Genomic DNA, 17647 nt, shown 5'->3' on the forward strand with positions numbered 1-17647 from the left:
GGTAGGGACCATCTTGCTTTAATACTTATATCTACCACACTTGGCATAAATCAAGTATTTAACGAATGCTTTTCATTCAGCTATTTATGTACAGGCAAAAACTGGCTTATTAGGAAAAATATCAAAATCAAGATCAATATCTTACCAGAAAAATAGAAGAAACGTGAGAATTATTGCATTCAAACAAGGAAATTACAACCTGATCTACTTTTAATCAAACTGTTGGCCCCACAAAATGGGAAAGGGATTAAAGCACAGACATCTGCATGGACCATCACTATATCCTTAGGAAGTTTTAACCATTGTAAAACAAAGGTCATGACCGGATGATCAAAGTAACCTAAAAACTGCCTCACCCAGCAAACATATCTTTGCCAAGATGAGAAATAAGGCAGCCAAGGGCAGCTCCACATATAAACTAATTTGTAAGAACTTTCAAAGGATAGTGGTGAAAGATTATGAGCAGAATGGTTTCATAAAAGTGTCAAAAGCAGGAGATCACAGAGTACACAGATTAGGCAATGAAAGCTGGAAGGGCCCTTCAAAGCCTTTCAGTACAACGTCATCCTCCAGCCCCTCCATTTTACATGAGAAAACTGAGGACCAGAGAGGCTGCTTATGTGCATTGCCTAAGGTCACATGGGCACTAAGCAGCAGAAGAAGGAGGTGAGCCTGGGTCTGGGATGGTAAATCCAGGGTCACTGTACCACACTGTCTCTGAATAACAAATTAGTAGTAAATTTAGCAAGAGAACAAAATCATCCACAAGGGCATTTAAAGAAGAGACTTGTAGATAATAATCAATTGGTGAATCAATAAACATTTATTAAACACCTACTATGTGCTAGGCACTGTGTTAAGCACTGCAAATACAAAGAATGGTAAAAGATGATGCCTTCCGTCAAGGAGTTCACAGTCTAATAATAGAGACAGTATGTAAACAAGTATATACAAACAAGCTACATACACGATACATTGAAGATAATCAACAGAGGAATGGCACTAGAAATAAGAGGAACTGGAAAAAGCTTCCTGTAGATAAAAAATGGAAGAAAATATTTAAATATTTCTATAACAAACACTTTTGTCCATCAATTACAGTTAAACCACCATCTACGGAGTCAAACATCCCAGCTGCTAGCCTGGTACACGAGAAGATAGAAAAGTGGTAAAGAAAACAAAGTTGGGAAGACAAGTATGCCCCAAAAAGATCAATAGTGGAGGTGATATAATTTTGAAAATGTTCAAATAATTATTCTCAAGTTTTGGGGTTTTTTTTAAAGAATAAAAGATACCACTGGCTTTGGGTGAAAAAATTTACATGTTATTTTTATCAAATAAAAGGTGACCAAGAGGATATTAGGATCACGGAAGCAGAGATTTAGGCCATGAAAATACCTGAGAGGTTATAGTCCAAGGCCCTCATTTCAATGATGAGCAAACTGAGGCCCAGAGAGGTTAAGAGACTTTCCTGTGGTGATTCAGACAGTAAGTGCCAGAGTGAGAAGTCAAGGCCAAGCCCTCAGTTGTCATTCTAGCCAGCCAGTTCATTCACATTCCTAACTCTAGAACACATGCTTATGCTTGCTTTCCCATTCATATAAAATATATATGAAAATAATCTACACACCAGTCAAGGGTATAATTGATAAAGGTAAAAGATGGAAAGAGGCAGATATTTGCAAGGGCTAACCTACAGGATGACGTATCTTTAAAGAAACAAAACTGGCTGAAAGGTGCAGGGAACATAAGGTTTCACTGTACTTCTTATGTATTGACCATAGAAAATTTGATTCAATAGAGCAAAAGAACGCCAAAGACTATCTTTTAACAAGGTATTTCACATGCATATGTCAAAATCATTCAGATTCCGTTAAAAAAAAAGCAACTGAGAAAACTTTGTTTAATGACATTCTAGTTATCAGTATCAAGCAAAACCCAAAAGGGGGAGAGAGACAGATGGATGCTCCCTAAAGGTTTTTGTCGCTTTCTTGGCAAATGTCTGGTTACAGAGTCCACATGGAAGAAAAATTTCCTAGAGTTGGTAATGTCCATCCAGATGGGCCTCTTTGTGTAAAACATTATCGTTTTTGTTGTTTTATTGTATTATAGTTCACTGCATCAAGCCTCATAACAATGGAAGAAATACAAAAAGAAAATCACGATCAGGCAAGAGAGTTCGGCCTAAGTATCTGAAGAGGCAAAATCAAGTGTGGAGGAATACCTATTGCTCACACTACAATATGAAGCAGGATGGCAGACACCGGGGATAAACCACAGGCTGGGCCTCAGAGACCCCAAACTTCTCTGTGAAATAAAAGCTCACCATTTAAAGATTATTATTTAAATAATATTTCAAGATCATTACTCTTGCATCAATTCTGTATGGCTACAAATCACGAAAGGCCAATCTCCAAAGAATTAAAGGTGAGAATCACCCAGAAGACACAAGAAAGGAACATGAAAGATTTGAGCAAGATTTAGCAATCAATCAATAAACATTTATTGAGTGCCTATCATATACCAGGCAACAAATTATTAGCCAAGAACTACACAACTCAAGTTATTTAAAGGAAGATATCAGAAATGAGACTGAAAAAAAAAGATGAGATTGCTTGTGATGGACAGCTCAGGCACTTCATTAGTATTCACACTACGTCAAGAGAACTAGAGGAAGGCCTCCTGAGCAATGAAAAGAAACCATGGGCAAGATTTATGGGAGGCCATGGCTAGGTTGCGATCTGCATAGCAACCTTGATAAGATAACAAACCACTAAAATTCAAAGCATCAATATGTCCTACAGAGGTGTTGCTTACTAATAGGCTCATGGACATAGCTCCCTAAACTAAACTGCAAGTTCTTTGAAAGCACGGACCATGGCTTACGCTCAAATGAGCTTAAGTTCACTGCAGTAGAGACTCAAAAGAAAAATACGTGGAATTCAACCAATCAGTGCTTTTGGGCTGGTTTGTGATCAAGTATCCTCTATCAAGCTCCCTTTAGAATACTTCAACATTGGCTCTCGATAGTTACCTAGTCATAATTTTGATGCTTATCTGGTCTTCATTTCATTCCCTCATGTCTAAGCACCAATTCTACAACCTCCTGGCCAAACCTACTTGCCATCTGCTACAGAGACCATGCCCTGGAGCACTGGTTCTCACTTAATGGTTGAGAACACCCATGGTGCAAGTAGTTCACACACAGAAAATTAAACGACAGCTAGGTGGAACAGTGGGTAAGAGTACTGGGCTGGAAGTCAGGAAAACCCGAGTTCAAATCCAATGTCAAACACTTACTAGTTATTTTTATAAATATAAATTTTATATAAATATATATAAATTTATATAAATTTATATAAATATATATAAATATATATAATTTTACATAAATTTATATAAATATAAATTTTACATAAATATAAAAAATATAAAAATTTTTATAATATAAAAACAAGCATTAAGAAATGCTTGTTTTGGGGGCAGTTAGGTGGCGCAGTGGATAGAGCACCGGCCCTGAAGTCAGGAGGACCTGAGTTCAAATCCGGCCTCAGACTAAACACCTGACACTTACTAGCTGTGTGACCCTGGGCAAGTCACTTAACCCCAATTGCCTTTAAAAAAAAATGCGTGTTCTCTTCCCTTCCCTTTGATAGTGTTCTAAGCAAGAAATAACTGCCCAATTATGTTACAAATATTTTTTTCTCTATGACAACTAGCATGTGAATGTTCGAAGCATTCCAGGTTTGTTCCATCAGCTATTTAAAAATGACATGACCATGTGAACAAGGACTCTGGTGTTCCTACATGGAAGCACAATCTGTCATTTGCATATTTGCATTTGCATCCTCAGCACACAGCACGGTGCTGGGCACACAGGAATCACTCAATAAAGGTTTATTAATTCATCCACACAAGGTTTTACATATTCGCAACTTTTGTTCTGGAACATGCTTGCTAAAGTCTAGGGCAGAGGAAAATGCTAAGTGATAAAGTCTTGCTTCCACTGCTATTTCTAAGGGAATTTATGATTTCAACAGTGATGGCGACTCCTCATTAATAACATTAGTGCCTAATAGTAAAGAAAGTGTTTGAATTCCACGTTCTTAGGGAAAGTCCTGCTTTTCAATGCATTCCGATGCTTATACCTCCAAGGCTCGGCTGACACAGACATTGCTGTAGCATTTGCTGCTTGGCCAAAACAGAAACATATATAGTCGGAAAGGCAGTTTCACAGAGAGCATCTCAAAGCCAGGGATTTCCCACATAATTGGTATAATCTGACAAAACATTTGATCATAACCTTTTCATCCTTTTGTTTCCTCCAATTTTCTCTTTAATTGGGTTCCTATCCAAATGCGCTGATATTCTTTTTCCCTTCCTTCAGAAAACAATTGTAATTGCTTTGAGCTGGAGTCCTAGAAAGGCAGGCCCATGTCTGAGGATTTAAGTTAAGGGTAAGGGAATCAAGGGAAAAAGAAATACTAAGAGGAAAACCAAAGGAACAGGCACCATGGTGTGGTAGCAAGAGGGCTGGCCTTGGGGTCTTGTACCACCTCTGACATCTACTGGCTGCGTCACCCAGAGAAAATCACTTTAAATCAGTGCCCTGGGTAACTCTATAAGATTATATATCTGGGGTTTATAACCTGGGGTCTGTGAACTTAAAAACAAACAGTAACTGCATTTCAGTATAAATTTGTAATCCTATTTAATTTTATGCACTTAAAAACATGGTTGTGAAAAGGAGTCCATGACACAAAGCAGCCCACCAGATTGGCAAAGGAGTCCAAGCCCCAAAAAGAGCAGAAGAGATCCTACTGTGTACTGAGCAGATGTCGACTGTCTCATCAGAAGGGGTCGCCTCACCAAGAAAGAGTCAAATACATACCACTAAAATCACACAAGATACAGTTAGAAAACAACATCAAGGCTTTCCTGCTTCTCAGGAGCCACTATCCCCAAAAAGGAGAGGAAGGTCAATATGTTGACATGTTTTTCAAAGTGATCTAGAGGATGTAGAGAAGGATAGATCAGGGATAGATAGATGGAGAGAGGATAGATAGGTCAGGGGAGGAAATGAGAAAGAGATGAAACACTCCTGGTACCCTCGAGAGAAAAGGGGGATTGAAATACACATATATGATTAGAGAAAATAAATGCTTTTAGACTCAATGATTTAGTTCAGTGAACAATAGTTCAAAACATGCTATATGCTGAACAAAACCAGAGCCTGGCAGAAAAGTTATAGTGAGATCTTCCCTGGCCCAAGGCCACAGAACACCTTCAAAGTGGACATTCCACTTGGACCATCAACTGGGGACTTGTTCTGTGTGCTGTGAGGCTGGTGATATTCTGTTTGGTGGGAAGAGGACATGGATGGAGGAGATATACACAGTCCAATACCTATGGTTATTGAACCCAGTCAGTTTCTTCAACATGATCATCAGTCTTATCTCTTTATTTGTATCCTCCTCTGTATGGCTGAAGCATCACTCTCTACTGACTCCTGGACCACCCTGGAAAGCAGAGCACCAGACTTCTTCTATGGATGGATTTTTCTTCTGCTTACTAAGCCTTGCTTCCTCTATGCCCTTACCACCTACATCCTCTGTGAAACTCTCTGTTAAACTTCTGACATACTAGCTCCTCTTTTTTACTCAACTGATATTGCTCTAAACACACCAATGACTTCCTTTTGGAGAAATATAATGGTCTTTTCCCAGTGCTCAGCCTTCTGGAACTGTTCACTGCATTCAAAATTGCTGATTAGATCCATCCTAAAATTTTCCATTCCAATGGAACCTGGAATATGGGCATGATCTGTCATTAAGGAATGAACTCTAAAATGGATATTCTACATGCTTTATTAGAACAAATTTTTCAAAAAAAAATTTAATGAAGGCACAAATGAAATGAACAATCAGAAAAAGATGGGAATTTAGCGCAAAGATTTATTTATGTAGCAAAAATCCAAACACATATTGCTGTCTGTGCTTCCACGATGTTACTTTGGCAGGCTGGAGTAACTGATGCTATCAAAGGAAATTATAAACTAGGCTCAATTTTTAGGATAATTTCAACCCACTACATATTCAGTGACACGAACAAATCTAAAGTTCATATCTCAGCAGCGGACATTTTAATGACAGCACTTATGTGGCATAACAGGAGGAAATATTTGGGTTGGCAGTAATTCACTTATTTCAAAATGAAGCAAATAAAATTTCTGTAATCGTTAATATGTTAACAAATTAATTGCATATTAACTATGGACATGATTTCTAAATTATTAAATTTGGATATCTGAGGGACAAGTCATATATGCTATTCAAAGATGAAATAATCTTTTGGAATATCCATGGTAAATATTATCTCATATGATAATACAAAAGATCTTTCATACAATAAAGGAAACTAGACAGTCTTGAGGATAGTTAGGTGGCACCACAGTTCACAGAGCACTTGGCCTGAAGTCAGGAAGACTCATCTTCATGAGTTCAAATCTGGCCTCAGACACTTTCTAGCTGTATGACCTTGGGCAAGTCACTTAACCCTGCTTGCCGCAGTTTCGTTATCTGTGAAATGATCTGGAGAAAGAAATGGCAAACCACTCCAGTGTCTCTGCCAAGAAAACCCCAGACGGGGTCACAGAGAGTCAGACACAACTGAAACAATTGAACAGAGTTGAACGTATCATTAGAGGTCTTCTGTTCTAATTTTCCATATGAAGAAACTAAAGTACAAGAACTTTGATAATAATAATAATAACACATTTACATAATACTTTACAGTTTGTTAAGTACTCTAGATATACTAGCTCATCTGATCCTCACAATAACCCTTTAAGGCAGATGCTATCATTATCTCCATTTTATAGATGAGGAAACTGAGGCAGACAGAGGTTAAGTGACTTGCCCAGGGTCATATAGCTAGTGAAGTGTCTGAGACAGGATTCAAACTCAGGTCTTCCTGACTCGAACACCAGTGCTCTTTCCACTGTACCAACAAGTCTCCTAAGCGGAAACTTGCTAATTTATTAACCAATTAGAGGCAAAGTAAGGATTAGATCTCAATTCTCCTAACTCTCAAGCCCCACACTATTTCCACTGCAACCATGTTGCCTTCTGAGGGGCCTTGTATATCACATACATTCTGTGCCTGAGCTGTTCCCTTCCAAATACTTGGCATTTTAACCTTCTTTGGCTTGGTTTAAAAAAAACAACAGATATTTAGCATTAACAACTTGGTTCAGCAAAAATGACAGGTAGCTGGGCATTCCTGAGATAATATTCATTTGTTGATTCAACTTTCAACAAGGTATGGTAAATAGCATTTGCCTTAAACAAAAATTCAAAACATCTTCTAGTTGCTAACAGAGTTACAGAATAGATTATTAGGTGGTGAACTAGACAGTATAAATGTTTAGTGAAGCTAATGGCTTTAGAAAATTATTCAAATGGAAAAATGAGATGTATATGTATACATATATGTAGATGTATGGGTATATGTATATTTATACACAGTGATGCCTCTGAGAACCAGTTGAAAATAAATGTTAGATTCAGTAATTTAAATTTCCAATGAAAAAGGTGTTATTTACTGGTACATCTGAATTGTTATATTTCAGAAATGAGATGCTTGTATGCTTTAGAGGGCTTGCTAACATCCCTCAAAGTTTTTTTTTATTTTTTCCAAAAGATTTTACTTGGGAAGATGGCTAAGTAAATGTTCATATCTAATACCAGCTCATTTTCATTATTACAAAGCAGTAAGAAATATGCTAAATAAAGTTTTTTTTAAATGAGGGAAAAAGAAACGTGTTCACAAGTAAAACCTTAGAGCAAAGCCATAGTTCGGAATATTAGACAGAAAATATCAATACAGCAAAGCAGTCTGAAAAAGCAGAACAACAGGAAAAGGAAACAAAAAATTCAATACGCAACAACAAACAGGGTAATTTTTTTTTTCTAAATAGACAAACTGAAAGAACATGTGCAGTCTCTAAAAACTCAAACAACAAATCTAGAAGACAGAGCTCAGGGAAACAATTGTGGTTATCCTGGTTTCTCAGAATACCATATTTCACAAAACTATGCAAGAAAACTGCTCAAGAGTATCAGAAAAATAAGTGAAAAATCATGAGAACTGACTGGACACCATGTGAGAAAAACCAACTTAACTCACCCTGAAAAGAAGTAAAAAGTTACAAATTTCACTTACAGCAGTCAGGAGGAAGAGATTTGTATCATAAGCAAAACCAAGGCTACTCATCAATGACAAGAAATCAAAGAAAATGCTGGAATAAGAGACGACGTAAAGCAAAAGAACATATAGGACTTCTGGTTCAGATAATCAACAAGATGAAGGATGGGAAATTTTCTCTGATCCTCATGACCTTGAGAACTTCTTCAGAGTAAAAATTATGTACAGGGGCTAAGGCAATGTCACTTAGCTTCATGGTCTAGGCCATCAAGAACCCTTTCTAATCTTCTCTAAAGAATGTTCCCATTAGCATCCAACTCCCTCTATAACACTAAATCTCTCCATAGCTACTGATTCTTTCTATGCTGCCTACAAACAGATGCCAGCCGGTCCCTTTCTTTAAAAAAAAAAAAAAAAGCAACACTCACCAGATCCTACCATTGTTATTAGATGTCATCAATAACTCTGTCTTTTCTTAACTCTCTGAAATCAGGCTTGTAAACCCAGAGGATTTCAGTTCTGATTTTCCATATGAAGAAACTGAGGCACAGGAACTTAAATCATCATCATCATCATAATGATACATTCACATAGCACTTTAAAGTTTGCTAAGTACTCTAGGTATATCATCTCATCTGATCTTCACAATAGCCCTGTAAGGCATGTGCTATTATTAACTCAACTGAAACTGCTCTCTCCAAAGATACCAATGATCTCTAATTGCCATATCTATTGACCTTTCTTCAATCCTCAAGCCACAAAATCCACTAGCATATCTTTATATAAATAACAAAAAAGAGAAGGAAGAAGGATAAAGAGAAATGTCATTTAAAATAATAAAATGGGTGAGGGTGTGGTCCATAGTGCGGCAAACTCTGTTGAGGGCCTTGGAAGCAGCTACAACAGCAGCAGCTTCTGAAGCTCTTAACCCAGAGACAGTAAGGGAGCCAAAAAACTGGCCAAAAAGAGATTACAGGAGACCCTTTACTAGTACTGGGTACATCTGGAGCTGTTTGGCAACTCTGCTGCACATACACAGCTCTGGGTTGCAGTTCCAGGGTAGAAAAAAGCACTTCTGGGAACATGGGACCAAGGGCCCTGGTTTTAGTTCCAAGGCAGACAGGAGCAGTAACACATATGGTTGCAGGGGCCCTTCCTGGGTAAAGACCAGAGCACAGACCAGAAAAGCAGTGACCACACCTCTCCCTGGATCACACCACTTCAGAAGCACCAAAGACCTTGCAGACACCCAGAACTAGCTCTGAAAATAGCAGTACAAAAAAATGCCTGAAGCTGGAACAATGCCTTTTAACCTCACAGTGAGCATAGCCCAACTCTAACATAAAATTTAAAGTAAAGAAATAGGCTGGAAAAATGAGCAAACAACAACAACAACAAAAAAGAATTTGACCATAAAAAGCTATCAAGGTGGCAAGGAAGACCAAGACATAAACTCAGAAGAAGACAACAATGTGAAAACAGTCACAAAAATCCTCAAAGAAAAATGCTCACTGGGTCCCAGCCCAACAAGAATTTCTGAAAGGGTACAAAAAAGAAATAAGAGTGGGAGAGAAGAAATTGGGGGGGAAATAAGAGTGACGCAAGAGAATTAGCAGCTTGGTAAAAGAGGCACAAAAAATACTGAAGAAAATACCACAAAAAAACAGAATTGGCTTATTGGTAAAAGAAGCACAAAAATTCACTGAACAAAAGAACTCCTTAAAAAGCAGAATAGGCCAAATGGAAAAGGAGGTACAAATTCTCACCAAAGAAAATAATTCCTTAAAAATGAGAATTGGGCAAGTGGAAGTGACTCCATGAGACTTCAAGAAACAAAAGAAATCCAAAAGAATGAAAAATAGAAAAAAATGTGAAATACGTCATTGGAAAAAAATGATATGGAAAATACATCAAGGAGCGGTAATTTAAGAACTGTTGGACAACCTGAAGCCATGACCAAAAAAAAGAGCCTAGGCATCATATTTCAAGAAATTATCAAGGAAAACTGCTCTGATATCTTAGATCTAAACCAAGCCTGCACCACTTGTGGCCTGTAGGCCACTTATGGTCCTAGGGCTGCTTGCAGCATGCCAAAGGATTTGGGGGAATCCTGCGAAAAACGTAGAGGAAAATATCCTTTGTATATAGAGGAAATCCTTTGGCATGTGGCAGGCAGCCCAGGGGGCCATAAACAGCTCCAAGTTGTGCAGGCCTGATCTGGAGGGTAAAACAGAAGTTGAAAGAATCTACCAACCATCTCCTGAAAGAAATCCTAAAATGAAAACTCCCAGGAATATTATAGCCAAATTCCCGACTTCCTGGCTCAAGGAGAAAATAGTGGAAGCGATCAGAAAAAAACAATTCAAGTGTTGTGGAGCCATAACCAGCATCACACAAGATATAGTGGCTTCCATATTAAAGGAGAGGAGGGCTTGAATATGATATTCTGGAAGGCAAAGGAGCTAGTATTACAACCAAAAATAACCTTCCCAGTAAAAGTGACATAATCCTTCAGGGGTAAAAATGGACATTTAATGAAACATAGGACTTTCAAGGACTCCTGATGAAAAGATCAGAGTGAATGGAAAATATGAAAATCAAATACAAGAGTTAAGAGAAGCATGAAAAAGTAAACATGAAAGAGTAATCATAGGGGATTCCATCAAGTTAAACTGTTTACATTACCTCCTCAAATAAAAAAAAAATAAAATGCATAAGATATTAAGGGGCTAACTTACACACACAAAACTTTTATAAACACAAATATAAAACAAATACCACAGTAATAAAAGAAGACCTAAATAACTGCAGAAAAATTCAATGCTCATAGCTGGATCATATAAACACACTGAAAATGTTATTACCATTCCCCAGAATGAGATTTCTAATATATACATTGATGATATGGTTATTCTTAATCTAATACAAATAAAGTACTTCAATTTTCATAATTTGACTAAAGATGTGAAATCTATGGAAAAGTAGTAAAAGAATTAAAGGGAACTGGACATCATTTTCTATGATAAAACATCTAAAAGTAGATGCATGCCAAAGGAACGTGATATACCGCTACATGATACTTAAAAGGGAAAAACAACATTTCCTTGCCTTTCTTATGAACGTAAACCACCATGGGAATAAGTCCTGTTCCCTGGCTTCATAATGCGACAATTTAAAGGGAAACTCACCACCTCACAACGGTCACTTTGCTTACCCTTGCTTGCACTTTCAACATGCTCCAATTCATCTGGGAATTTAAGGATGTCCCGGTATTTTTCCTCACAAATTTCAGCAAGAAAATGTAACAGCGTGGTCTTTTGATCTGATGATTTAGTATCTCTGATCTGGAGGAAAATGGGAAACAAAGTCATTTGAATAATATCAACTCAAAGTCTGGGGTTATCTCTTAATTTGCTTCACCTATCATTTCAGTTCAACTCATTATTCATTTAAAATGAAGTTGTACAGAATAGTTTTCTAATGAGGACTAACATGAATTCTACATTATATTATTAAAATAAACACAGCTTCTAAAAGAGAAAGATAATGTACGTCAAAATTAGCCATCTTTGTATATTCTTTAGAACATCTTTGTATATTATATATACACATATATGTGTATATATACATATACAGACATATATGTACATATATATTCTTTTAAGCCCAATTCTGTAACTGCCTCTTATTTTATTTTTATCTGTTTGTTTTTGTTTTTGGTGATGCATTTGGGGTTAAGCGACTTGCCCAGGGTCACACAGCTAGTAAGTGTCAAGTGTCTGAGGCCAGATTTGAATTCAAGTCCCCCTGACTCCAAGGCCGGAGCTTTATCCACTGCGCCATCTAGCTGCCCCTACTGCCTCTTATTTTAAAACGATCCTAGTGTTCCACCCAAACCTCAAGATTCTGTGCTTTGGATCACAATGGCTTAAATCCATTTTTAGATTTTTAGATAGTGCTAAAGCTATGCTGATCCTTGACTATTATTAATTTAAATATCATAGGTAAATGAAAATAAAAGCAAGAATGCCCTCTCCACCTACAAAGGATCCCCCAGTTTCTACCTGAGTACTTCAAGGCATAGGGCAGTCACTCTATTGAGGGGTAAGTAGCCCATTTTGACACTGGTTTAGACAAGCTTTTACCTTTCAGAGATTTTTGTTTTTATTTTCCTTAAGCAATTTAGCTATGCCCCAATTCTGTATAAATACCCTTTGACTCTGAGATACCCCTATAAAGCCTATTCCTCAAAGAAAACAGAAAAAAAGACTCATATGTAATCTGTGTGTGTGTGTGTGAGAGAGAGAGAGAGAGAGAGGGAGAGAGGGAGAGAGAGAGAGAGAGAGAGAGAGAGAGAGAGAGAGAGAGAGGGAGAGGGAGAGGGAGAGAGAGAGGGAGAGAGATGCTCTTTTTGTAGTAGCAAAGAACCGGCAACTCCTGGGCTGCCCCCTTACTGTGGGAAGGCTAATAAAGTGCAGTATATCAATGTACCTGATTACACTAGGTTGGAAGAAACAATGAAATGGACAGTTTCAGGGGAAACTAGGAAAACCCGTATGAAATAATGCAGAGTGAAGTGAGCAGAACCCGGAGACCCATTTAAACAATGGCAACAACACCACAAAGTGAAAAACTTTGAAGGACTTGAGAAGCCTGATGAAGGCGATGGCCAGCTGTGCATCCAGAGGCCCAGCGATGAAGGGAGCAGTGGCATCCCAGCCCCTCCAGAGAGAGGTGATGACTCAGGGTACAGAGGGAGACACAGTTTTGGACATAGCTCATGCAAGAATTTGTTTTGCTTGAGTATACTTATTTGTTACAAGAGCTTGTTGTTTTTCTTTCTTTTTTTCTGCCAGCGGGAAGGCGGGAGGCAGGAGAGAGAGAGAGAAAACAAGTGTTAAGTGAAAAAGACAGAATGTTTGAAAAAGTTTTTCCTTCTACGAAAGCCCAATCTGCTTCTCTGCAAGTTCTACTGCCTGCACTTCGTTCTTGCCTCTGTGGCCAAGCAGGACGACCATATGAGAGCCTTTCAAATACTTGAAGAGAGCTAAGATGTCTCCCCAAACCTCTTAGGTCTCCAGGCAAAACATCTGCAATGCTGATTTACACGTGTGCCTTGGCTACAGAATCCAAAGTATAAGGAATGCTTTACTCCCCCACTCATCTCTAATATAATAATTACCCAAAAAATTGCCACAAGGTTATCACATGTGGAATTGTAAAAAGCTTCTAATGTCAAACACACAAACACACGCATACGAGCTGTCTTTGGTCTAAATAGCTGGTGTTTTCTTTGATATGACATTCATACTAAACTAAGCTGCAAATGAAATCAAGAATTTACTTAGTGAAGATACAGAAATATGGCATCAAGTAGCTAGTTTTCTCATTCCGTTGGGTTCTTCCAGTTGGATATTTTATTCTATAACCCAGAAATGAAAGGCTTGTCCACTGATGTTCATATACAGATTTATCCAACACAGAAAAAAATGAGCACAGGTCGTAAATAGGCTTACAGAAGTTATATAAAAGAGGGGGGCTCTCTCTCTGAAAGAAATCCAATCCCTCCTGTTTGGATGACTAAAGAAAAAAGGCTTATCTCAATTAATAAATCAAGCCTGTACTTAGGACTTTCTTTTTAACAGCTTCCCCTCAGTTTCTTAAAGTTCTGATTCACTTGCAAAATTTAAAATCTTCCCCCAAGACCAGGAAAATAAAAAGAAAAATTAGTCTTAATGGGAGACAGAAAATGTCACTTATGGCAAAGTTGTACTAGTTCAATTCACAATTAGCTTTTCTGGGGGCACTTTAAACACAGCGGCTTTCTCTTTCAAAATAAAATCTTTAATATTCAATGTGTTATCATGCTGATCTACCAAACACTTCTATGACAACAGAAATGAACGAAATCCCTGGGGGCAATGTGACTTCAGTAAAACTCTCTGCTTTATAGGAACCAGTGGGAAGTGCATTTAGAGTGAGTGGCCTCAGAACTGTATTATGGTTTTGTCTAGCATTAGCGCAGTCCGCACAATTTCCAATGCTAGGTTAAGCATTGAAAAATATAATAACATGGGCATTTTACTTTTTTCTCAAAAATTACTTTAAAATTTTACTAAAAGTGCTAGTCGCTGTCTAAAAGTCTAGCATAACATCCTGCTGCAGAAAAACATTATTAACTGTCCATCTGGTAGGCAAACTGTGCTCTGTACTTGTTTTTAAGAAAGAAAAGAAAAAGAAAATTCTTCTTCTATAGGAAGCCTATGGGGGCTACAGAATGTGTATCGTTCACATAATGACATACAAGATGGACGACCCACAAAGATAGTCGCTCAGTACATAAATCTTGGATGGACACTGAGCATAGACAACGAGCTGAGTCCAGAACTGAGCAGGGGAGGAAGGCAGGCTAAACTGCATTTAGGAATCTATGAAAGCCTTTTAATAAGCCCAAGCTTCCTCCTGCAAGAGAGGCCCATATTTTTCTTAACAATACATGTACTGCTGTATAGCTATGAGTCATAGAATACAGCCTCCTCCAAATAAAGCTATGGTTCACCCAAAAGGTGACAAAGAGCCCCATGGTGGATGAGGGGAGGATTCTGTGACTAAAGCAGGGTAAAGGATGGCATTGTAGCAGTGCAAGATTGATCCAAAGGAGGTCAGCTAGTCATATATAAAATGCAAGGGCTAATGGAGGCCCCACTGGTATCCAGGAAATGTGAAGTGATAGAAAGGAAGGTGCCCAGAATGTTGGAGCAGAAGCTATAGAAGTGTTATGGGAAGCGATGGACAAAAGTTACAGATAAAGAGTAGACAAGGATGGCTTACAATCCGCACCACTCACAGGGGCACACATATTGATGCAACCAGAGATCTGTCAAAGTATATGAATAACACCACATTAATACTGGGATTTATGGCTCATAAAAAGCTTTCTTCATAAATATGTAGCTCAAATACCATTATTCCTAGCCTCTACTATTCTTTCCACTACACCACACGGCCATAATTCATTACGAGAAGTAACATTTTCAAAGCAAAATTAAAGTCCAAATCAACTTTAGATTGATAGTTCAAAAGCTTCTGGGTTGGAAGAGAACTCTAAGACTTTCTGGCAGGGTGACATCATCTCATTAATGACTCCTCTTTATGTCTGATCATTCAATCAGTCAAATAGTCAACAAGCATTTACTGTTTTCCAGGTGCCAGGCACTGTGCTAAGTCTTGGGGATACAAAGACCAAACAGCCCCTGTCCTCAGGGGCTTGACTTACATTCAAGTCATGTCAACAAGCTAGAGCACAGAGAGGCATAAGAACACCAGAAAGGGAGGTGGGGGGGGCCTGGGGGTAGGATAGAAAGGCCTCTAAAAGACAAATAGAGGATTTCATATTGGATCCTGGAAGTAAGAGGGACCCACCCGATGGAGCTTACTGAATCCAGAAGTGACGTGGTCAGACCAGCACCTGAGCAAAATCACTTTGACAGCAGATTGAAGGATAGAGTCCTCCTACTCATGTAGATTGGCAGCTTCTCTGCAAGTTATAATCTTTGAGAGATGTGCATAGAGCACTGAGAGGTTAAGTGACTTCCCCAGGGTCGCACAAATAATAGATGTCAGATGAAGGATCAAACTGACATCTTATGTCACGAGGATGAGTCGAGTTTAGGCTTTTGTGACTCGGAGTTCAACTCTCTGTCCACTCTACCATGCCGCCTTTCCACATATAAACTCATAGACATGTATAAGTACATACAGACTACACAGCAAATGAATGCAAGATAGTTTGGAAAAGAAGGGAAGGTGCTAGCTCCTGGGGATACGGAAGCTGAGTCCTGAAGAAAATCACAGATTTTAAGAGGCTGTCGTTTAGATAGCACTGCAGGCACTGGGCACAGCCAAGTGCAGAGTGGAGCACAGGAGATAGAATGTCCTGTGTCAAGAAAAACAGGTAGGCCAGCATGGATGGTATGCAGAATATGTGAAGGGCAGCAAAGCGTAAGGAATGTGTACGCAGAATGTGTAAGGACAATTAGGTGGCACAGTGGATAGAGCGCCAGGCGTGGAGGCAGGAAGACTCGAGTCGAAATCTGGCCTCAGACACTTACTGGCTATGTGACCCTGGGCAAGTCACTGACCCCTGTTTGCCTCAGTCTCTTCATCTGTAAAATGAGGGAGAGAAGGAAATGGCAAAGCATTCCAATATCTCTCCCAAGAAAATCCCAAATGGGGTCACAAAGAGTCACACATGTGAAAACGAATCAACAACAACATGTAATGAAACAGGAAAGATAGGAAGGGGTCACACTGTGAAGAGCTTTATTTAAATGTAAGACAGAGGAGTTGATATTTGATCTCAGAGGTAATAGGTTTATTGAACAAGGAGGTGATATGATGAGACCTTGCTTTGAAGAAATCACTTTGGCAATCACTTTGTGTGGAAGAAACGTTGGAGGGTAGAGAGAGGTGCAAGAAGGAGACAGAAAAAGGGACTTGAATCTGTCTCACTATAGGGGACAAGGAGGAGGGGAACAAAAAGGAATGGGGGGATAGGATGAAAAAAGGAACTACTCTTCTAGCAGCAAAGACCCTCAGGAAAAGTATCACTTCTCTTCTGCAAGATGCATGAAGTTGAAGAACCCAACCAAAGTAAAAAAGCTGCCCCTTTATAGTCAGATACAACTAAATATACAAGGCAGAAGTAATTAAGATTTTTTTAAGTCTTATATTTTATTTTTTCATTAAACTGAATTACCAGGGGATTATAACACTGAAATACTTAAGAGTACTTCACTATCTTAACTGTCAAAGCACCATCAATTAATAAGCCATACTGCTATTTTAATTTTAATTATCATTTGACCAACAAGTAATTAAACTTGGAGATTAGTAACTAAATTTATATTAATTGCATCTACCTTAACTCTAATCATTTACTCACGTGGTCCACAAATAGAAAAGACTTGCATGGACAAGGTACAGCTCAACTATTTGTAGCTTTTCGAATAACGTGGTGTGATTTTCTGCCATTCAAACACTGTTTGCCTTCATAACTGATAGATGTTTGCCAGGCAAATTGGGAAGAATGTAAATTACTCGCTGATGTAAATATGCATACTTAAAAAAAGGTTTGGCCCGGAGATATGGATCTCAATGTCCTGACACGTGGTCAGAAGCATTTTCAGTGAGTGCCTAAGAAAAGTTCCAGGTGCAGGGTCTCTTGGTTGAGCTCAGCTAGCAGCATGCAGTCTTTCTGTGCCTGGCTACTTTGAAAGCTTCATTTCTCTTCAGTTGAACTTCCAACCATTTCTTCTCATTTTCCTCTCAGTGAAGAGGGAGACCAGGTGGTCGTGATAAATTTGCAACAACCTTTTCTAGAATTCAATGTCACTTGGCTCTAGTATTTGAAGCTAATTTTTTTTCCTCTTATTTTCATCTT

At 38.5% G+C, this 17647-nt stretch overlaps 1 protein-coding gene across 1 annotated transcript in view; it reads right to left on the reverse strand.

Moving 5' to 3' along the window:
- DIAPH2 (diaphanous related formin 2) overlaps positions 1-17647 on the reverse strand; it is a 770217-nt gene that overhangs the window by 398327 nt on the left and 354243 nt on the right. The window contains exon 23 of the mRNA XM_027838327.1: positions 11420-11549. Coding sequence (XP_027694128.1) covers positions 11420-11549 — 130 coding nt within the window. The remainder of the gene's footprint in view (positions 1-11419; positions 11550-17647) is intronic.

Source organism: Vombatus ursinus, unplaced genomic scaffold (assembly GCF_900497805.2).
Source record: "Vombatus ursinus unplaced genomic scaffold, bare-nosed wombat genome assembly UNPS02004577.1, whole genome shotgun sequence".
Lineage (NCBI taxonomy): Eukaryota > Metazoa > Chordata > Mammalia > Diprotodontia > Vombatidae > Vombatus > Vombatus ursinus.